Source organism: Artemia franciscana, chromosome 11 (assembly GCF_032884065.1).
Source record: "Artemia franciscana chromosome 11, ASM3288406v1, whole genome shotgun sequence".
Classification (NCBI taxonomy): Eukaryota; Metazoa; Arthropoda; class Branchiopoda; order Anostraca; family Artemiidae; genus Artemia; species Artemia franciscana.
In genome coordinates this window covers 21634669-21658221 of record NC_088873.1, presented here as the reverse complement: position 1 = coordinate 21658221, position 23553 = coordinate 21634669, and the positions used below count along the sequence as shown (strand labels likewise).

The following is a 23553-nucleotide window of genomic DNA, read 5'->3' as shown; positions in this document are numbered from 1 at the left end:
TCTCGCCTCGTCACAAGTGCCATATGAGCTCTTAGCTCTTGTTTAAGGGAAGGAGGTAAGTAATGTAAAAATTATAGATATCAAAAACAGATTATGCGTTTTAATAGGGCACACAGAAGTTGGAATTCTGCCAAGCAATTGGAGAATGTCACTTACCAAATGCCCCCTCGCCAAGTTCTTGAAGAAACCTAATGGAGCTCAATGGGATTTCAGGAACAGTGTATCTCTGTTGAGAACTCGCAACACTGGGAGTAGGTTGATTACTTCGAGGCAGCAGCGACGACATCTCTAATTGCTGGTTATTCAAAGAGCCTGCAACTATATAAGCAATCATTAAAATCCTCATTTCCCCCTGAATTAATTTGATTTTTTCCACAAAAGAAGTTTTTCAAAGTACAGTAGACAGTAAATCAACGACAAGCAGATATAAGGTCAAAAAATAATTTAAGCGTAAAATGAACATGAATTAGGCCTACTATCTGTAAGTAAATGAAAAAAAAGAGAAGAAATTACCGAAACCAGGAACAGGGTTGACGCTTCCTATGTCTTTTAAAGGCCAGAATCTCATTTGCGCTTTACTGGGTTTTTTTTTCCATTTCGATCCAAGGCCGTATCTAGAGGGGAGTGGGTTACGGGGTTTGAACTCCCCCTCCAAAAAAAAAATTTGACTCGTTAAAATGTAACAAAAATACATATAAACAATTTTTTGATTCTTTTTTTAAGCTTTTGCTTTTACCCCTTAATGAAAATTACGTCCCTTGATGAAACTCAAGTAAAATGTATTCTCTGTGGCTGTGCTAACAATCCTTCATGAAATAAATTTCTAAAAAATCAGGGGCTCTTTCATGGAACATCAACGGTTCTTTTCTTAAAATGCGACTTCTCTTTGAAAAAGTTCTTCGAAGTTGCAGTCATTTACTTCCAAAAACGGTTTGTCACAGAGGGGCCTTGTTTGCTTGATCTAAATTGATGAACTAAACTCCACGCAACACCAAGGGTTAGTAGCGGTAGAGCTTGGCCCTCTGGTGGCGTTATGATCCATTAAAAGCAGAATTTAGTCTTACAACAAATTCGTCCAACAATTATTGTGCCGCAGGAAGATCAAGATCAACATCACGGTTTTTTTGTCTGTTTATATGCAAACTGATTGTAAAGACAAAGGTTCTAATAGGAAATTTAACATCGCTTGCAGGAAGGTAATGAGTGCATTTCAAGCATTTTCAATTTGGGGTTAAATGAGATTTTAGTCGGTCACAATCTTAACATCAAGTCTTGCTATCCTACAAAGATACTTATGTCTTCATGGAGTTGTCTGAGAATAGAAATGGATCTGACTTCAAGTACATCCACAACCCACATTTTGATATCACGTTTGGACTTTTCCCTCGTTTCAGCACTAACTGACTCTGGGCAGCAGCTAAAGTGTTCATTGATACTAACGGTTTCAACCGCTTCTCAATATATCTAAAATCAGAGCTTATTGTCCCACCTCATCGCCGAAACAGGCAAAAACATGGTTCTGGAAACATAAGAGGAACAAAATAAACCCAGGTTTTATCACCTATTTTCTTCATCCTATTACGAAATAGGGAATTAATCCATTCAAACCAATAACTTGTCTCAAAACGCATACATTATAAAATAGAAAGTGATGCCGTTGATGTAAAGCTGAATAGATTTCCTACTCAGAACCTGAATTTCCATCACCTGATGCAACACTTCATTAATATCATGGAGAAGAGATGAGTACTGCACTGGAGCTCCCGACAAATGTCGCTGGTTTTGTGGCATCGATGTTTGTGCTGCAGGTAGCTTTTATAAAGCAAAAGCAAAATTATTCCCGGGGTGGTGATAAAGTAGGGGATTTGCTATTACTTCTTGAAGGTGCCATCATTCTTGAATATCCTGCTATTCTTTATCAGATAGTTGTCAATAAGGGTTTGGTGTCCGATGTACTTTGAACAGGCGTCGTTACCTAGGTTATTAAGAAAGGGAAATAGCAACAACATAGTACTTTTTACCCCCTCCCCTTCAAGATTAAAGTTGCCTCTGTAGTATGCAACCTAATGAAAGTCCTTACAATTAAAGCAATAAGCAAGTCACAAGTTAATATTGGCTCGCCTGATGTCTAGAGAGCCTTCGAATCCACAAATATGTGCCACTTTTTCCAAGTGCCCTTGATCGCTGTCCCTCCCCGTCCATTGTCCAATGGCTTAGGGAACGTTAACTGTAAGTTAAGAATTGAAATAAAAGTGATAGGGTAATCAATTCCTCCTTTTAGGCCTGATTCAATTTTTCCTGTATACAAAAGATATTAAAAAGGGAGATATAAGGTCACCTCCCTTAAATAATAATAGTATCGTCGAACCACAGCAGCTAAGCGATTAGAATGATGTTTTTCAGGGACTAGATATTACGGTTTTGAATTATGCTCATGACATTTTGAATTCGGGGCAGAGCCTTCTCCCACGCTGAAGAAGGTTTTTTTCTAAGCAAGTGAATGTGTCTACGATTGATTAACCATACGTTGAGAATAAAAGTAAGCTACTTATATTTGATGCATGCTATCAAAAGCCTTCAAATGTTTCTATACAGCTCGATAACCGTATTGGTACACCTTCATGTGGCGACGTATGTATAGGGCTCCCAATAGCACCAGCTCGATAACCGTATTGGTACACCTTCAAGTGGCGACGTATGTATAGGGCTCCCAATAGCACCAGCTCGATAACCGTATTGGTACACCTTCAAGTGGCGACGTATGTATAGGGCTCCCAATAGCACCAGCTCGATAACCGTATTGGTACACCTTCAAGTGGCGACGTATGTATAGGTCTCCCAATAGCACCAGCTCGATAACCGTATTGGTACACCTTCAAGTGGCGACGTATGTATAGGGCTCCCAATAGCAACAGCTCGATAACCGTATTGGTACACCTTCAAATGGCGACGTATGTATAGGTCTCCCAATAGCACCAGCTCGATAACCGTATTGGTACACCTTCAAGTGGCGACGTATGTATAGGTCTCCCAATAGCACCAGCTCGATAACCGTATTGGTACACCTTCAAGTGGCGACGTATGTATAGGGCTCCCAATAGCAACAGCTCGATAACCGTATTGGTACACCTTCAAGTGGCGACGTATGTATAGGGCTCCCAATAGCAACAGCTCGATAACCGTATTGGTACACCTTCAAGTGGCGACGTATGTATAGGTCTCCCAATAGCACCAGCTCGATAACCGTATTGGTACACCTTCAAGTGGCGACGTATGTATAGGTCTCCCAATAGCACCAGCTCGATAACCGTATTGGTACACCTTCAAGTGGCGACGTATGTATAGGGCTCCCAATAGCAACAGCTCGATAACCGTATTGGTACACCTTCAAGTGGCGACGTATGTATAGGGCTCCCAATAGCACCTAACCCAAAGTTAACTCCAATTTCTGTTATTCAACATTTTAATGAAAGAGCTTACCACACTTATGAGCTCCTTGTTGACTGTAAATTAAACCACAGGCGGTTATAACTCGCTAGTCTTTAGAATGCTTTTGTCATTCTAAGCGTTTTATCGCTTTCTCTTTTCGAGTCGATTTTTTTCGAAACGTGATAAAGAGCTCTCTGAATCTATTACTATTAGCACTGTATATCCTCTTGTAAATCACAACCCGAGTCAGGAACTCTAAAGTAGCAAATACATATTTGTTGTGTCTGAGGGTGGATCTAGAGCAAAATCTCGGGGGAGGCCCAATGTGACAAGTGCCAATGATCAAAATCTTGGGGGGAGGGGCCAAATTATACAAAAGGGCCAATAACTGACCAAATTGAAAAATTTATTCTAAAAAAGAGTAAAAAAAGAAAATAACAGGGAAAGAGGATGCCAGGAAAAATCTTTGGGAGGATAAGGTCCCCCCAACCCCCTGGATCCACCAGTGTTGTGTTTTATTATTGCGCTGTGAGGCCCTAATATTCTAAGATTCATGGGGTAAATAGCCATTTAGTGCCTGTAAAGGTAGATTTATTTTCAGTATGAATAAAATGATTGATTGATTAACTGAAGTAGGCTAAGATACCACTGGCCCTTTATTGTTGCTGCAAAAATGATACAAAATCTAGGAGATTGATTGACTCGAACCACGCTTTCTTTCATGCTTTTGCTGAAGGTTTATGTATTTTTTTTCTTTTTGTATTATATTCACCCTGTTAAGTTGATCTTCTTTACACTTGTATTGTTGTTCATTTTTTTTCTTGGGTTTTTTAGACTTCACTTGTTAAATCTTCCGAACAAACGAGTAATAAAACCTATTGTTTCTCAATAAAAAATTCCGCCAATATAAGAGTGGACTTCAAAATAAAGTTATAGAATCAGAAAGAAACAGAATTGAAGTAGAACCGCGTTATAATATTGAATAGATTATGGAATCATATGATGTCTCACTCAAATCAAGAATCGTTCAATAGCGTATAGTAATGGCTAGAAATAATTTATTCGTTTGATGCGTCATTCATTTCAACTAATAGGAGCTGTCACAGTTATCGTATACCCTGCTTATTCCCCTTCTTTTATCGCAAGAGCTATGTGGAAGCGTGGCGTTTCTTTTTTTCTCGTAACATAATTAACTGATAAAGTGCAATATTATCGAAATCAGAAATAAAATATATTCAGCCTGATTTAAGTTATACGAACAGAAAAGAGCAGTTTTTAAAATTATAGCTAATGTATAATATATATATATATATATACTTATTCTTTTCTATAACAATGGTATAAAAGAAGTATAAGCTTCCCTGCTTCTTTCAATTCTATAAAGACAACATGGCATCGTAATAGCTGATTCCCTTTTAGTAACAGGTCCAGGGGCCTTACAAGGTTTATTCTATTTTACCCGCATAGTCATGCAATAAATCATAAACTGGGCCATACCATGTATTCCGAAAAAATGACTTTGGATCGTTATTACTATGGTGGGGGGAGTCTTATGCACCTCAAAAATACAGTCCACCACCCTTAGGACCCAAAGGCCCATTCAGAGGTGAACTTCAATAGTTTAGTATGGGAGGGTTGAGGCTAGGTTTGTTACTAATTTCAGGTCGGATTCTCTGCTGCAACACTTCCAAATTGCTAGTAAGCCATATATGAATTTAAAACAATAGTAGAAAGTCAAATATAGCCACAGTTTGACCCCTCTATTTTATTAATTCAATTACTCAATGTTATTGTTGATTAATGTTATTATTTAATGTTATTGTTGATTTTCGTTTTTGTATCACGTTTTTTGTTGTTTGTTTTCTAAAGTGTTTTCTCCACTAATTATCTTTTGATGTAAGTGGGATATAAATAAATATTATTAAATAGCCGGAATTCATCAAATGAGGTTGTAAGACAAACAATGTACTTATCTGTCACTCGTTCGAAGCAATGCAATTAAGAACAGGAATTTAGTTTATTTAGTTTCATTACAGGAATTGCTTCATTTGTTGAGATTGTGTTGACTTAAAACTACTATGCCTTGTAATGGGAATTAAATCTTATATTGTAAATTCAAATTAAAAGTTGAAAGAATTCAAAAAGCATGCATAAATCAAGGCTAATTATGAAATAAAGCAAGAATCTTTAAATGATAACACATGTTCCCTGTCAGTATCCCACCATTTCTCAGATGAAAGAAATAAACGATGGGTAAAAATAGAGCCAAAGGTCTACTTTATATTTATGGCTTTACCTCTACGAAGAGGAAAGGAAAGCCCATAAATTTCAGATCTCATTTAAAGGATTTACTTTATTTACATTTTTACCCTTTTTATCATACTGCTATGTTTCCATTTCCATGCCAGATTCAAGGAATGATCGAAGTATCACGAATCAAACAGAAGAGGGTTTTCAGTTTATATAATGGTTGCAAATAGGCAAGATCAACTCCAGATTTTTTTTCTTTCGGGGGGAGGCACAAAGAATTTTTTCGAGAGGGAGGAGGGGTACAAAAAACTTTAAAAACTCATCAAAGATTTGTTTATATTAATTTTTGTCATGTTTTTGTGAGTCGGACAAATATTTAGGGGGGGGGGGTAAAACTCCATACCCCCCTGGATACGGCATTGCACTTAGGTCTTTGGGGGCCAATTTGTTTGTGTTAAAGGGTGTTGTAACGAAGGGAGATTATTTGGAAGGCCACACAGAATAAGGATTAGAGGGTTAAGTACTACAACTGCTATTGCTACGTATTAACAACTCACTGCAGCACCACCCCACCCGAGGAAAATACAGCAGGGCAAGATCCTCTTCCACCTCAGTATATTCAAAACTCCACCCAATAACCTTTCCATGAAGTTCCAAATTTCTTAAATCCCTTCTTATTAGCTCTTCCTACCTTATTCGGGTACGATCTGCTTTTCACTTAGCTCCCTATGGATGGTCAAAAACTATCATATTTGGCGGTCTGCCATACCTGTTTAATTGGAGTACTTTCAAGATTAGGTCTTTTCTTTCATTGTAGCCCTAGAAAGTGGGATCGAACCAAATTGTTCGTGCACCTTACTATTTGATAGAAGATCACTCAAACAAATACCTAAACTTTACTTGGACAATTCCTCTGGGAAACATTTAAGCAATGTCCATCAGCTTTTCAAACCCCGTCCAATTCTGAGTCATACTTGACCTATGTCATTACAGTGGCTACCAATATTCTAATCTTGCTTCCCAGACTTATTATTCTACCCTTCAAAACTTTTTTCCACTGCAATAAAAAAACTCCTGAGCCTTGGCTATTCTATTTTTTTACATCTATCCTGTATCCACATCTTTACTAATAAAACTACCGAGGTAAGTGATGGAATTCACTTGATCAATTTTTCTTTGACATTCCCTTTTCCCCATAATTTATTCCTATTCTTAGCAACTTAGTCATCTTAACATTAATTTCCACGTCTATCCTTACATCCTAAAATCTCAAAACCTCTAAAAATTCATTCAATTCGCTATCATATCTATCTGGGACACTAAAATCGTCTGCATAACCAAAGTCCCAAATATTTTTACTTTCTCATTTGGTACCATGTTCTACCATAGCCTTTGCCGTGTTCCTTAGGATAATGCGCATCAAGATAACCCACATAAACAGAAATAGGACATAACCTTGCTTAATTCTTTATTCTACGCCGAAGCGACTACTAACCTTCATACTTCAACAGCAGCAATATTAATCTCATGCAAAGTACAAATCAATTTAATATAGGCTACTTAACTGGTACCGCATACAAGGATAGGACTTTCCGTGAAAGTTACCATCAGCTGAAATGTTAAAGTAAAGCAACTAAGAAAACTAACAGCCTGTTATTTTTTTTTTCTTGCAAAATTTGCAGCTCAATCAATAAGTCTACTCCGTGCAATTAAATAATTAACAGCTACATGGGCCGTTAGCCTATAAGAGAAACAAAATTAATCTCAAACAATATTCCTTTATGCGGTATGAAACAGCCAACGTGCCTTCTGAAAAGCGAGGATGACCCCTAAAAGCATCTCAAAACGGTATCTTTGCAGACCCTATCTTACCCACAAATTGAAAATGAAGAGCTTAAATATTTGTTATCAATTATTAGCAGTGGCGGTTCTGGCTCCTCTTGCACCCAGGGAAAAATCTTAATTAGTCCCCCCCCACTACCTGTCTCCCACAAAAATTTTCCGGACAAATTTTAACAAAACTTTTATTTATTAACAAAATTATTTTCAATTAATTGATGAATTAATAATATATTGTATAATTTATAATTTATATTATTTAAGTATTTGATTTTTATTAATCATTTTAATTATCATTATGTAATTATGTTTCATCATTAATTAATAATTTCTTAATTATCTTCATTTATTAACTACTGCGCCCTCTAATTCATTAATAAAATTTTCCAAAATTATAAAATGAACATAACATTAGATTATTTGTTTGAAATTTTGTGCCCCTAGAATTCTGCACCCGGGACAAGTGTCCCTTCTCTCCCTCCCCTAAAACCACCTCTGATTATTACTCTTTAGTTTTAAATCCCCCAACTCCAGACAAATGAAACAGAGACAGGAGCATAAGTGGGAGGGGGCTTTGCTCTTTTTCCCCATATATTACGGTCTTTGGAATTTTCCCCGTCATTTTTATAGAATTTGTCCCTTGGTTACTCTTTTGACGAAAAGAAATCTCCCTCAATGATTTGGAAGTAAATTATCCCTTAATTGGCAATATTCCTTTCTTCATGAGAAATCAATCGTGTATGTTACGTACCAGAAGTTTCAGACCTAAATTTCAGAGAACTTGAATGAGTCAAACGTAAAAAAGCTTCAAAATGTATGAAGCGAATAGACAAATTCGTACACAATTCACAAATATTTTCGTTGAGTCAGGGCCTAAATACTAATTTCTAGAATACGTGCCTGAACTGAATAAATAGAGTAACAAATCACATGCCATGTAAATTAGGCATTTTTTCTTTATTTTAGCATCAAAGCTTCGATGACTCAATTTTGTAATCTCATACTGAGGTATACTAAAAACGAGAATTAATGAATAATTTCTAGCTTGATGAGGCTCAGAAGGAGTCCTGAAGCCCCGGGTTCCGAACTATCTCGAGGTTATCTCGAGTAGATTTTACAGAATAAAGGCTACTAAAATCCTAAAAACAGGGTTCCTTTTTATCTGAGGACTTTAAAGATGAGGTCCTTAGCCTCTCTAATATAGATGGCAGACTCGTATACTCTGATATACGATTTGACTGTAGCGTATTTGTAAGAGCTCAAAATCGCTTTTACAACATCGTTGAGTTTGCCAGTTTTCTTGCACATTTCGAAGCAAATACACGCAAATGTTTTAAAATCACAATTAACACAACAAAGGGGAGAAAGTCTATAACTTACTACTGCATTGACCTAACAACCCAAAAGACATTCTCAATAATAACATTCGGGCCAACTAATGGACGTTTACTTACACTTGGTAAAAATTTACCAAGACTGACTAAATACTTTACTAACAAGTATATTCTTTAATGTAGCAGAATTTTAGCTCTTATTTTTGCTTTTTTATGCTAAACCTTTAAGTGTGTACCCCATAATTCAAAAAACAGTGTTGCCAAATATCTTGTAAAAGATAGCGCAACTATAAAAGCGAAAATCTACAAATAACACTCACTTTAAAAAAAACATCTATTTGAAAATTCAACGGGAAGCCACCTTAAAAAGCACCAAAATAGAGTAATCTACCAACACTGTCTTGATAATTTATGAATAGTAAAGCGTTGCTTTTTCAAACAGTTCGCGGTAACGAGTAAGGAGCGACCTGGCTAAATAGTAACCGAAACTCTAAAAAACGGAGTTTTGATACCAATAGTTACATCAAGTTTAGTCTTACCCATCAAAAGTTAAGAGACTGAGAAAATTTGTCTTATTTTAGAAAATAAGGGGAAACATCCCCTAAATATCATAGAATATTAACGAAAACCACACCATCAGATTCAGCGTATCAGAGAACCATACTGTAGAAGTTTCAAGCTTCTATCAACAAAACGTGGAATTTTGTATTTTTTGCCAGAACACAAATCACGGATGCGTGTTTATTTGTTGTTTTTTTTCCAGGGATGATCGTATCGACCCAGTTGTGCTAGAATTTCGCAAGAGGGCTCATTCTAACGTAAATTAAAAGTTCCAGTTCCCTTTTTAAGCGACCAAAAAAATTGGAGGGCACCTAAGCCCCCTCCAGCGCACATTGTTTCCCCAAAGTCACCGGATCAAACTTTTGGGATAGTCATTCTGTTCAGCTTAGTCGAAAACCTAATAAATATGTCTTTGGGGATGAATTATCCCCCCCCCCAGTCCCCAGGGGAGGGGCTGCAAGTTACAAACTTTGACTATTGTTTACATATAAATTTTTAATTATGAATACAAATGTTTTCAGGGGGACTTTTTTGCGTTGGGGTGGGGGTGGTTCGCGGGGAAGAGGTAACATGGGAGGATCTTTCCATGGAGGAATTTTTCATGAGGGAAGAGAATTTCCATGAAGGGGGCGCAGGATTTTCTAGTATTATTAAAAAAAACAATGAGAAAATAAATATTTTTTTTTCAACTGGAAGTAATGAGCAGCATTAAAACTTAAAACGAACATAAGATATTACGTATATAAGTGGGTTCGTCTCCTCCACAATACCTTACTCTTTACGCTAAAGTATTTTTAGGAATTTCGACTATTTATTCTAAGGCCTTTGTGATTCAGGGGTCATTCTTAAAGCTTGGGATAAAATTCAAGCTTTAGTGTAAAGAACGAGGTATTGACGAGGGGGCAAACCCCCTCATATACGTAATAAAAATACACAAATATAGAAATTCGTTACGTAAGTTAATTTGTATGGTACGTATGTTTATTATTAACAAAAACGTTCGTTAAAAAATCAAAAAATCTAGTTGCATTTTTAAGCAACCAAAAATTGGAGGGCAACTAAGCCTCCTCGCTCACCTTTTTTTTTCATAAAAATCATCCGATCAAAACTATGAGAAAGCCACTTAGCCAAAAAAAATAGTATCTAATTTCGTTTTAATTATGCATGTGCGGGTGAGCCAAAATCAAAACATGCATTAATTAAAAAAAAACTTCTCGAAATTAAATAAAAAAAACAAGTTTTTTAAACTGCAAGTAAGGAGCGACATTATAACTTAAAACGAACAGAAATTATTCCGTATATAAAAGGGGTTGACCCCTCCTCAACGCTTCGCTCTTTACGCTAAAGTTTTTTTTTAAAGTTGAGTTGAGAGAAAGAGTCAAACTTTAGCGTGAAGAGCTAGGCGTTGAGGAGGGGCCAAACCCTTTTATATAGGGAATCATTTCTGTTCGTTTTAAGTTTTAATGTCGCTCCTTACTTGCAGTTTAAAAAATTTGTTTTTTTTATTTAATCCACGTCAAGAGCAGTGCATTATGCGACGACCTACAGTTCTGTTTCTCAAGTACATGAGGTTCAACAGTGAAATGACAAAATATGCAACAACACAAGGCATTGCTTATCTTACTTCTAAGCACAACAATATGCCTAATTAAAAAAAAAGAAGACTCGACTAATTGCAAATACAATGGTTGGAATTTAGACCTTGATTGGCGAATAATGGAAAATATTCCACAAGATAGATCATTAACAGAGGACCACATATAACCATGCTTAGACTTTCAATGTCACGTCAAGAACACTTCTTTTAAGGCCTTTTGCAGACTTCTTTAAAATGAGGGGAGGTTAGAAAGTAAAATCTCCACACCCATCACACTGATCTGGAGAATCTCTGGTGGAACTTTAAAATGAATGTCTAAACAAAAGACTCTTTAGGGCTTAAGTACCACTCCTTCTGAAAATATGATCGATTGGCCGGTCCCTAAAAGTTGATAGGTATACAGCAATACAAAACTTTAGTGTATATAAGTATGTAAACAGTGTATAATAACGGATCATAAAGTACGAACTATATACATGTATTGAAAAATATGCCACCACGATAAAATCATTCCTAAAAAAACAAAATATATTGTAAATGGTGGTTTGAAACCTTTATTTGAGAGTTCCCGGACATGTTGAATTGTATCGTGTAATCTTCCTCAAAATTGTACACAATTTGAAAAGCGTTTTCCACCTTTTTCTAAAATTACCTAAAATTTTAATCATAGGCGGCGAAATAGTGCTACTTAAGTAAAGAGCGATGTAGCCACAATGTATTATTTCTTTTAAGACCAGGGCCCTTCGTATACAAGGAATTGTTTTAGAAAATTCGAAAAGGGCTCATTCGACGGAAACTAAAAATTCTAGTGCTCTTTTTAACAGTCAAAAGTGATTGGAGGGCAACCAGCTCCCCCCCCCTCTCTGACCATCATTTCCCCAAACACATCCAGTAAACATTCTGAGATATCCATTTTATTCAGCATAGTTGAAAAGTTCAGTAATTATGTCTTTATACATGACGACCCCCCAGCCCTCAGGGCAAGGGTTGTATGTTTTGTCCCGGGGGCATATAAAGTTCCTATGGAAAAGGTGGTCGTATAAACTTCGGAGGGGCTAATTTGGATTGATAATCAGAAGTTCTAGTGTCATTTTTAAGAGTCAAAACAGTCGGAGGGCAACTAGCCACCCTTACCCTCACGTTCTATTTTCCCAAATGCATCCGACGGAAATTTTGAGATAGCCATTAGTTCACAAACAGTCCAAAGATCACATAACAAGGTATTTGGGAATGACACCCCCCCATAGTCTGAGGGCAAGGGTAGTAAGTTATGCCCCGGAAGCATAAAGGGTTTTTATAGAAGGATGGTTATGTGAACTTTAGAGGAGGCTTATCCCTATAGAAATAGTTACTGAACCATTCTAGGTTTTATTATGCTTAAAATATGGTTGTTTCAAAATTCTGACTGAATGTGCTTGAAAAATTATTGGGATTTGGAAGAGGGCTGCTTGACTTCCAATGACAACAAAATACATTTTAAATGTTTTCACTTTTTTGACTTTAATAAAAAAAAATTATTTAAAACTTAATTATTAAAACTTTAAGGAATAAAGAGACAAGTTTTTTTTTTCAGTAAAGCACAAATTATGTTCAGATTTTGAGAAAGCATGGGGGTCGTCAGTACTAATCATGTTAATTTTTGCTCGTTTTGAGTTTGACTCTGTTGTTTATTGCAATTTCTGTTCGTTTTGGGTTTCATTTATTTATTGATGGTGGTTTGTGGTAGTTTTAAGCTTGGAAGATTTTTTGACTTTATTTCTACTCATTTCTGGTTTAACAGAGCTCTTTACTTAAAAAAAAAATCAATATCAAGAGCAGAGTTCTGTGATGCATTTAAAAAAGATGAAGATTTTCCACAGCCATTGCAGGCACATTGGGCCACAAATTAGCGTTTCATTTGCTGAGTCTTTTTACAGGGACAAATAGTAAGCTTGTCGCCAAGCTTTGCAGCAGCGGGGATTGATGTCTAGACTGTACCACAGGATTTCTGTTATATATATATATATATATATATATATATATATATATATATATATATATATATATATATATATATATATATATATATATATATATATATATATATATATATATAGTCTACTTATTTATTTTAATTTTTTGGCTTTATTTACCAAAACCAGTGGCGTCAACTGAGTTGAAGGGGGGAGGAGTGGCACTTATCCCTACGTTTTTTTTTAATCCCAGCTAATTTTTTGAGAAAACACGTTTGTTGGTATTTCCACTGCAACAAATTACTCCCTCCCCCTACATTTTGGAATAAATTTTTGCTCCCTCCCCCAAAAAAAAAAATCATGAATTACGACTGACCCCGCCACTGACCAGAACGTCGCTCTTCACCTACCGTTCATTACCATGAACGATTTGATGGAAAAACATTTCAACAGAATTTTTTCATTGTAACACATGGAAAAGCTAAAATACTGATCAGATTTTTTTCAGTGTCTCTCTATTTGTTACAATCCATTTAGTTTTACTACAATAACTTTCATCAATGTGTTCCTTCTTTTGAACCCCCTCCTAAATCTCTTGAGGCCCCTAAGGGCTAGAATGACATTTTCTTAGCTGAACAAGTTATATTTTAAACAGGTTGATTACCCTATTTACTTTTTACTGAACTATTAAGAATTTTGGTGTAATTTTCTATGAATTAACCATATGCAGAAGAATAATAAACATCAAACTTGCCACAACTCAGAAAACTGTTTGTCAACAAGAAAGCAAGAGATAAAACAAATGAAAGTCATGTTAAATACCCAAAAATTAAAAACAAGAACTCCATTAACATGAGGTCCAAAAAGAATACCATTAAATAAAACATGCAAATTCCTTTTCAGAATACTGCAACTGTTTAAATCAAACTTTTTTCTGCATATTGTAAACAAGCACTGCATAAACTTTGCAATTTTTCCATAACATGCTTGTATCCCTTTGAGGGGTATAATTACTCAAACTATACTATAATTGGCTAAAGACATCTCTATTTCAGTAATGATATATCTCAGTTAAGAAATGACTGAATGTAGTTATCATGATAAGTTCGAAGGTTTGAGCTAATTATACTCGGAGTTAATCAAGCTTAAAGAGAATATGAAAGTAAGGGTATAAAAGCTACCATTATATTTTTAGATTCGAATTTAAGAACAATTATTTTTCTGTCACAGATTCAGTGCTATAAGCAAGGCAGTGATACCAGCTGTTTTCCTGTCGTAGAAACAGTGTGTGTGTGGGGGGGGTGAGAAAAGCATATTCCTATAGATCAGGTAACGGTAACCACTAATGGCTTCACGGGTGACAACGAAATGGAAGAAGAAAAAGACGAATCCTGTCTTCAAGTGCCTTTTATGTACATTAGATATGTGTAACTCAAGTGTCTAAATGTAATGGTTCTTTGGTCTACTAGTTTTTTTGGTTTTTCTTTCGTGCGTGAAATTTTTAGCTTTCTAATGACATTAAAACACAAATTCGACGGTACTGCATGACATATGTTCCTCATACAATCATTCTATAAAAGATTATATTATAAATTGTGGAAGTCATATTTACACTAATTAAATAATCTAATTTCCCTAAATTGTAAATCTAGACAAATAAACTTCATTAGAAAGCTAGACAGAAAAAAAACTAGAAAGGCATTTATCTCAATTTTGGAATTTGGAACATTCGTTTGTCTTGCATGAATCATTTTACAGAGAACCATGACGAACAAAATCCAACAGTTCGTGGTAACGAACTGTAGCAAGGAGCGACCCGGCTTAATAGCAACCGAAACTCTAAAAAATGGAATTTTGATACCAATAGTTACACCAAAAGAATCGCATTTTAATGCTGAAGTTTCATCAAGATTAGTTATATCCATCAAAAGTTACGAGCGATAGAAAATTTGCCTCATTTTAGAAAATAGGGGGAAACACTCCCTAAAAATCATACAATCTTAACAAAAATCACACCATCAGATTCAGCGTATCATAGAACCTTATTGTAGAAGTTTCAAGCTCCTATCTACAAAAATGTGGAATTTCGCATTTTTTTTCGCCAGAAGACAGATCACGGATGCATGTTTATTTTATTTTTTTTTATTTTATTTTTCCAGGGATGATCGTATCGACTCAGAGGTCATGGAATGTCGCGAGAGGGCTCATTCTAACTGAAATTAAAGATTATAGTGTCCTTTTTAAGTGAACAAAAAATTTGAGGGCACCTAGTGGGAGGGGCTGCAAGTTAAAAACTTTGACCTGTGTTTGCATATAGTAAAGGTTATTGGGAAGTGTATAGACGTTTTCAGGGGGATTTTTTGGTTTGAGGGGGGGGGGCGGAGTTAGAGTTGAGGGGGGTTACGTGGGAGGATCTTTCCATGGAGTAATTTGTCATGGGGGAAGATAATTTCAATGAAGGGGGCGCAGAATTTTCTAGCATTATTTAAAAATTAATGAAAAAATAAATATGTAAAGTTTTTTTTCTACTGAAAGTAAGGAGCAGCATTAAAAATTAAAACGAACAGAAATACGCATACAAGGGGTTTACCTCCTCGTAATACCTCGCTCTTTACGCTAAAGTATTTCTAGTAATTTCAACTGTCATTCTTACGGAATTGGGACGAAATTTAAGCTTTAATGTAAAGAGTTCGACGAGGGGTGAGCCCCCTCATATACGCAATAAAAGCAAACAAATATAGAAGTTTGTTACGTAAGTTTTTTCGTAGGTTTCGTGTATTTTTTACTAATGAAAACGTTCGTAAAAAATTAAAAGTTCGAGTTGCCTTTTTAAGTAATTAAATAAAAAAAACTAGTTTTTTTAACTGAAAGTAAGGAGCGACATTAAAACTTAAAACGAACAGAAATTACTCCGTGTATGAAAGGAGCTGTTCTCTTCTCAACGCCCCGATCTTTACGCTATAAAAAAACAAAAGAACAAGTTTTTTTAATGAAAGTAAGAAGCGAAATTAAAACTTACAACGATCAGAAATTACTCCGTATATGTAAGGGGCTTTTCCTCCTCAACGCCCCGCTCTTTACGCTAAAGTTTGACTCTTTCTCTTAACTCTACATTTTCAAACAGTGAAAAACTTTTTTTTAATTTCTGGACGTTTTTGAATTAATGCATGTTTTGATATTGGCTCTCCGCACATAAATAATTAAAACGAAATTTGCATATTAACTTTTTTGGGCTAAATGGCTTTTTCATAGTTTTAATCGGAAGATTTTGAGGAAAAAGGAGCGAGGGAGAAGGCCTAGTTGCCCTCCAATTTTTTTATTACTTAGAAAGGCAACTATAACTTATAATTTTTTACGAACGTTTTCACAAGTAAAAAAAAATACGTAACTTACGGATTAAATTACGTAGCGAACTTCTATATTCGTATGTTTTTATTGCGTATATGAGGGGGCTCACCCCTCGTCGATACCTCGCTCCTTACATTGAAGCTTAAATTTTGTCCCAATTCCTTAAGAATGTCCCCTGAATCACAAATGCCGTTGAATAAATAGTTGAAATTAGTAAAAATACTTTAGCGTAAAGAGCGAGGTATTACGAGGAGGTAAAACCCTCATATGCGTAATAATTTCTGTTTGTTTTAAGTTTTAATGCTGCTTCTCACTTCCAGTAGAAAAAACTTTTCATATTTATTTTTTCATTGTTCTTTTTAAATAATGCTAGAAAATCCTGCGCCCCCTCCATTGAAAGTCTCTTCCCTCATGAGACGTTCCTCCATGGAAAGATCCTCCCACGTAACCCCCCCCCCCCTCAACTCTCCCCCCAAACCAAAAAAATCCCCCTGAAAACGTCTGTACACTTCCCAGTAACCATTACTATATGTAAACACAGGTGAAAGTTTGTAACTTGCAGCCCCTCCCACGGGGACTGCAGGGGAGTAAGTCGTCCCCAAGACATAGTTATTAGGTTTTTCGACTATGCTGAATAAAATGGCTATCTCAGAATTTTGATCCGGTGACTTTGGGGAAAAAATGATCGTGGGATGGGGCTTAGGTGCCCTCCAATTTTTTGGTCACTTAAAAAGGGCCCTAGAACTTTTAATTTCCGTTAGAATAAGCCCTTTCGCGACATTCTAGGACCACTGAGTCGATACGATCACCCATGGAAAAAAAAACAAAAAACAAACAAACAAATAAACACGCTTCCGTGATTTATCTTCTGGCAAAAAATGAGAAATTCCACATTTCTGTAGATAGGGGCTTGAAACTTCTACTAAAGGTTCTCTGATACGCTAAATCTGATGGTGTGATTTTCGTTAAGATCGTATGACTTTTATGGGGTGTTTCCCCCTATTTTCTAAAATGAGGCAAATTTTCTCAGGCTCGTAACTTTTGATGGGTAAGACTGATCTTGATGAAACTTATATATTTAAAATCAGCATTAAAATGCGATTCTTTAGAGTTTCGGTTACTATTAAGCCGGGTCGCTTCTTACTATAGTTCGTTACCACGAACTGTTTGAAAGTTTGACTCTTTCTCTCAATTCTACTTTATTAAACAGTAAAAAACTTTAGCGTAAAGAGCGGGGCGTTGACAAGGGAACAGCCCCTTTCATACACGGAGTAATTCCTGTTCGTTTTATGTTTTAATGTCGCTCCTTACTTTCAGTTAAAAAAAACTGTTTAATTTCTGAACGTTTTTGAATTAATGCATGTTTGATTTTGGCTCTCCGCATATAAATTATTCAAATGAAATTTGCATATTAATTGTTTTTTTGGCTAAATGGCTTTCTCTTAGTTTTGATCAGACGATTTTGAAAAATAAGGGGTGGGGAAGAAGGCCTAGTTGCCCCCAACTTTTCGATGACTTAAAAAGGCAACTAGAACTTTTAATTTTTAACGAACGTTTTTATTAGTAAAAAATACACGTAACTGAAGAATTAACTTACGTACCGAACTTCTATATTCTTATATTTTTATTATTATATATTAGGGGGTTTGTACCCTCGTTAATATCTCGCTCTTTACACTAAAGTTTAAGTTCGAAGATCACACTACCTTTCCATGACGAAAGTATAACAGTTCAAAATCATACAATGTTCATCATCTCTGGTGATGAACACTGTATATGTGTTCGAAATATCCAGTTAAAAATTTTTATATCTGTTCACTGTCAATTAAAAGGTTTCATCCCTATTTTAAACTGTTATACTTTCGTTTAAGCTTAAGTTTTGTCCCAATTCTTTTAAGAATGACCCCTGAATCAGAAAGGCCGTAGAATAAATAGTTGAAATTACTAAAAATACTTTAGCATAAAGAGCGAGGTATTTAGGAGAAGAACCTCTCATATGCGTAATAATCTCTGTTTGTTTTAAGTTTTAATGCTACTCCTTACTTTCAATTGAAAAAAACTTTTTCATGTTTAATTTTTCATTGTTTTTTTTATAGTAATGGTAGAAAATCCTGCCCCCTTTTCATTGAATTTCTCTTCCCCCATGACACATTCCTACAAGAAAAGATCCTCCCACATAGCCCCCTCCCCTCACCCCCCCCCCTTAAACCAAAAAAATCCTCATGAAAACGTCTGTACCCTTCCCAATAACCATTACTGTATGTAAACACTGTTCAAAGTTTGTAACGTGCAGTCCCTCCCCAGGGACTGTGGGGGAGTAAGTCATCCCCAAAAGACATAGTTATTATTGCTTTCGACTATGCTGAACAAAATAAATATTGATCAAAATTTTCTCAAAATTTTGATCCCTCAAAATTTTGATCCGTTGACTTTGGGATAAAATGAGCGTGGGAGGGGGCTTAGGTGCCCTCCCATTTTTTGGTCACTTAAAAGGTCACTAGAACTTTTCATTTCCGTTAGAATGAGCCCTCTTGCGACATTCTAGGACCACTTGGTCGATACGATGACCCCTGGAAAAAAAAACAACAACAACAAATAAACACGCATCCGTGATCTGTGTTCTGGCAAAAAATGCGAAATTCCACATTTTTGTAGATAGGAGCTTGAAATCTTAGCAAAAGGGTTCTCTGATACGCTGAATGCGATGATGTGATTTTCTTTAAGATTCATAAACTTTTAGGGGGTGTTCCCCCTATTTTCCAAAATAAGGCAAATTTTCTAAGGCTCGTAACTTTTGATGACAAAGACTAAATTTGATGAAACTTCTATATTTAAAATCACATGAAAATATGATTCTGTTGATGTATCTTTTAGTATCAAAATTCCGTTTTTTAGAGTTTCGTTTACTATTGAGCCGGGTCGCTCCTTACTAGCCTACAGTTCGTTACCACGAACCGTTTGATCAAAAAGTTGGAGGGCAACTAGGCTTCCTCCCTCGCTCCCTTTTTCATAAAATCTTCCGATTAAAACTGTGAGAAAACCATTTAGCCAAAAAAATTAATAAGCAAATTTCGTTTTAAATATTTATTTGCGGAGAGCCGGAGAGCCAAGTTCAAAACATGCATTAATTCAAAAACGTCCAGAAATTAAATAATTTTTTTTTTTAACTGAAAGTAAGGAACGACATTAAAACTTAAAACGAACTGAAATAACTCCGTATATGTGTATTAATATATATTAATATCCTCCGTGTTATATATATTTAAAATAAATTAAGTAGGCATTCCTCTTAGACCTAGTGTTCCTACTGCTAAATCCCCAGCGAAAGAATTGAAAAATGCTTGGCAGGGTCACTCAAACCACTATTCTGTTTGCAAAAATCATATATTAAAGATTCATATTTAAAAAATAAATCTAAAAAAATACAAACTTCTATACAGTCAGATTATTCAGTTGTAATTTGCAGTCAATGTACATATATGTACCATTTGAGAAATCTTTTTCCATTTTGTATAAAAAAATTGAATAAAACAAAAAAACTTAATGCAGAAATCAAGAGGAAAAAGAGATTAAAACCATATGGATTTCAGTTAAACAAGCAAACAAATACAAAAACTATTTCAACTTTAGAAACCATTTCTCTATCAATTCAGAGGTCGACCAATGTGGGGAGGGGAGGGGCTCTAAGTCCTCTTTTAGCAAACACTTTGTAGATTAAGTAGAAATACTGACGTTAGATTCACATTTTTTTTAAACCAAAGTTTGGGGGAGCTACATGGAGGATATTTGTATTATGTAGAACTCCGGAGAATCCGAAATATAAGGGTTTTAGAAACATCTAAGGAATTTGGGGTTGGAGATTTAATCTTTACAGCTAAAAGGGAAACTAAAAATAAGTTACCGTTTTTAGTTATACAAACTCACAGAGATAACAATAAATTAGCTTTTTCGATATATTAATAATAGTAATTAATAATAATAGCCGATTAATAGTAAACCAATTAATAATAGCCGTTATTTAACTTTTAAGTCAAATAATTCTATTCAAATTAAAAGTAGGTAATTATTTCTCTAGTTGATAGGGTATTAAAATTAACATCATCAAAATATGCAGATGAGGAACACATTTTCAATAAAAATATTTTAATTGGTAATGCTTGTCCCAAAAAGGAATGGAAAATGAAAGGAAAGGAAAGGAAAAGAAAAAAAATTAAGCAGACCCTTTGTCCTGAAATTGAAAAAAATGTATCTTTACCTTTCCTACCTGTTTTATCACAAAAAAAAACTTAAAAAGAGAAAATATAAAAGTTGTTTTTAAATCCCAAATAACTAGAAGATCTTTATTAAAAACAAGTAACGATGTAACTCAAAGAGACATACAAAGTGGTGTATAGGCCATAGAATACCCCGTTCGCACGGAAAATTTTATGTTTTGGGAGAAGCCAACAAAATAAGAATCCAACACCACAAAATAGCAATAGATCAGAGCCGTATCTAGGATTTTTGTTTGGGGAGGGTATTTTTTAGGGCGGAGGAGTTACAAAAAACTTTTAAAATGCATTAAAAATTTGTTTACATGCATTTTTCTCATATTTTTACGAATCGAATAAACTTTTCGGGGGGGGGGGGCTGGCTTAAAACCCCTAACCCTCCCCCTGGATACCGCCTTGCAATAGATAAATCCTTAAATTATAGTAAACGACTAATTTTTTATTCAGCATCTATTTGATCTTCCAAACCATAATATAATGTGCAATAAAACAAGAATAATTGATAACTGGGTTGGGCTTTACGAAGTTTTAGGGAAATTATAGAAATCAAAAAATTATAAATTAGGAAATGAGAATAAATAGAGATGAAGCTGAATATCGATTAAACCCAATTTATAATTGGATTTAATCGATATTCAATTTATATAATTTAATAGTTAATAGTAATGTATATAATTAAATTGTTATAATAACAATTTATAATAATTTAATAGAAACAAAAACAGGCTAAAACCATACATACTTATGACAGTAAGGAAGATCGGGAAATTTTGCACGATCAGCCCCGAATAAATTTGAACTATGATAATAAAAGCCAAGTTAAAATAGACTTTGAAAAAAATGTTACGAGCTTGTGCCATAACTTGCACTGCAAAAATTCATTCAACTTTCCAAATATGATATTTCTTTAACCGGTTTTGATTTTGACCTAGGGCATAGGCTACATAAGATTTTCAAAATAAAGAGACTGCTTTCTTTTAACAGAATTCCATACCGGAGGATAATTCTGGCGTAAAATAGAAAATGTATAGCAGAAACCTTGCTCTGTTACCTTAATTTTGTGGTTTGGTTCTATACAATATAGTATTTTGTTTAAATGTGAGTTTCCCAATTTGTTTTTCTTGTTTTTATTTTTCTCTATCCCGTTATATTGTTTTCCTTCATATGTTTTCCTTCATGCAACACAACAAAGCAACAAGGCAAGATACCTCCTAAACATATACTACTGTAGTCAAGAAATAGCTTCTGATGTGGGAATCCAAATTCAAGCAAAACGAAACAGCATTTTTATTGAAAAATGTTAGGTATATCCTAAGTTAAAATCCAATACAGGTTAAGAAACTATTTTGTTCGAAAATTTTTTTGTTCTCAAACGCATCATTGTTCTTTTTAAAGAAATTTGGATCTGTTTTATAAAACACTAAATAGCATTATTTATATTCAAGTACAGAAGCAAACACTTGCAAAATTCTGGAAAATTGTCCTACCTGATTATTGCTGAGCTAAACTTCAACAATCAATGAAACATCTTTTGAATTTTATCCGCTGTTTGTCTTACCTTAGTCAAATCAGCTGAAGAACGATACAAAATCATTTGTTGAAACAACAGGAAAGGGAAGAAAGAGGGAAAGGAAGAGGAAACTTACCATTTTTCTGTGTAATTACTGCCGTCTTTTGATTTGAAGCAATCAGTTTACTTTTGTTCCTCTGTCGGCCAAACACAATACTAATTACTAACAAAATTAGCACCAGAAGTCCAACGCAAGGCACAGCTATGTAGAGCCAAGTTCCATCAGCAGCTGCAAAAGGATACCTAATCACTTCATTGACTATTCTTTTCTATCTGTTTATATCGGTTAAAAGACAAAGCGAATATTATATATATGTAAAGACAGAGAGGTAAAGGGGGGGGGGGATTTAGTGATATACATAACGTTTTTTTCCGGGGAGGGGAAGCAAAAAGAAATAAATGTATTCAATAATTTGAAGAGGTTCCCATATATTCCAAAAAATCAAGATAATTTATATATATATTTATATAAGTATAATTTATATATTCTATATACATATATATATATATATATATATATATATATATATATATATATATATATATATATATATATATATACTACCAAAAAACACAGTTCGTGGGCTAATTGTGTTGCAAGATACGGTTGTGTTGCTGATTTGCTGGCTGTTTTCTGTGGTTTGTATCCCTCATAATGGCTTTGTAGATCCAGAAGTCAAAAAAAATATTCTAAAAGTCAACAGATAATGGCAAATTTTAAAACCCGTTTCTCGGATCAACGGGAACTCTATTAACCTTCGGTAATGGAAAATCCTTTTTTTCAATAACCCTAATCATCCTCCCACGTTTCTAGTAATGACATGTTCTGATAAGCAACAATATGCAGTTAAAAAAAAAACAAGTTAATGAAAAATATTACCTCTAAATTCAACTTCAAGCCCTTTATACACAACAGTGCAATTAGTCGAACTAAACGTAGACAAAACTATACGTTGTAGGTCCTTTTAATGGTTGATATATCAAAGGTACAATTCGTTTGAATATAATTTAGCATATGCCTTTAATCGCAAAGCTAAATCATAGTTAATATTAACTCTTTTCTATTGGGTTTTTTATTACACACATTATGGGAAATCGTGTTACTTATTTTTCATCGCATTAGTGAAAAACGACCTTTGTTGGGAGGGACCTCAAAACTTCTTATAAAAGTCTCTAGGGTATCATATCAGTGAAAATTTCAAACATACACTCAATCTAAAACATGTTATGTAGAATATACATTTTGATTTTGAAAACTAGAAGGTTTAATTTTTATTTATAGTAACTGTATTTTGAAAGTATTTCTTTATTAGTATTTCTATAGTATTTCTTAGTAAACTAGTAAGGTTTAATTTTCCTCCTCGTTATTATTTATAGTAACTGTACTGGCCGGTCGATTCTG

The 23553-nt window shown here is 34.8% G+C and overlaps 1 protein-coding gene across 4 annotated transcripts in view; it reads right to left on the bottom strand.

Annotated features, from left to right (window-relative positions):
• The window catches only part of LOC136032960 (tyrosine-protein kinase transmembrane receptor Ror-like), a 595320-nt gene that overhangs the window by 43679 nt on the left and 528088 nt on the right, over positions 1-23553 (bottom strand). For all 4 annotated transcript variants that reach the window (XM_065713445.1, XM_065713444.1, XM_065713447.1 and 1 more), the window contains 2 exons: positions 22228-22380; positions 157-318 (listed from right to left, as the gene is read on the bottom strand). In XM_065713445.1, the coding sequence (XP_065569517.1) occupies positions 157-318; positions 22228-22380 (315 nt within the window). The remainder of the gene's footprint in view (positions 1-156; positions 319-22227; positions 22381-23553) is intronic.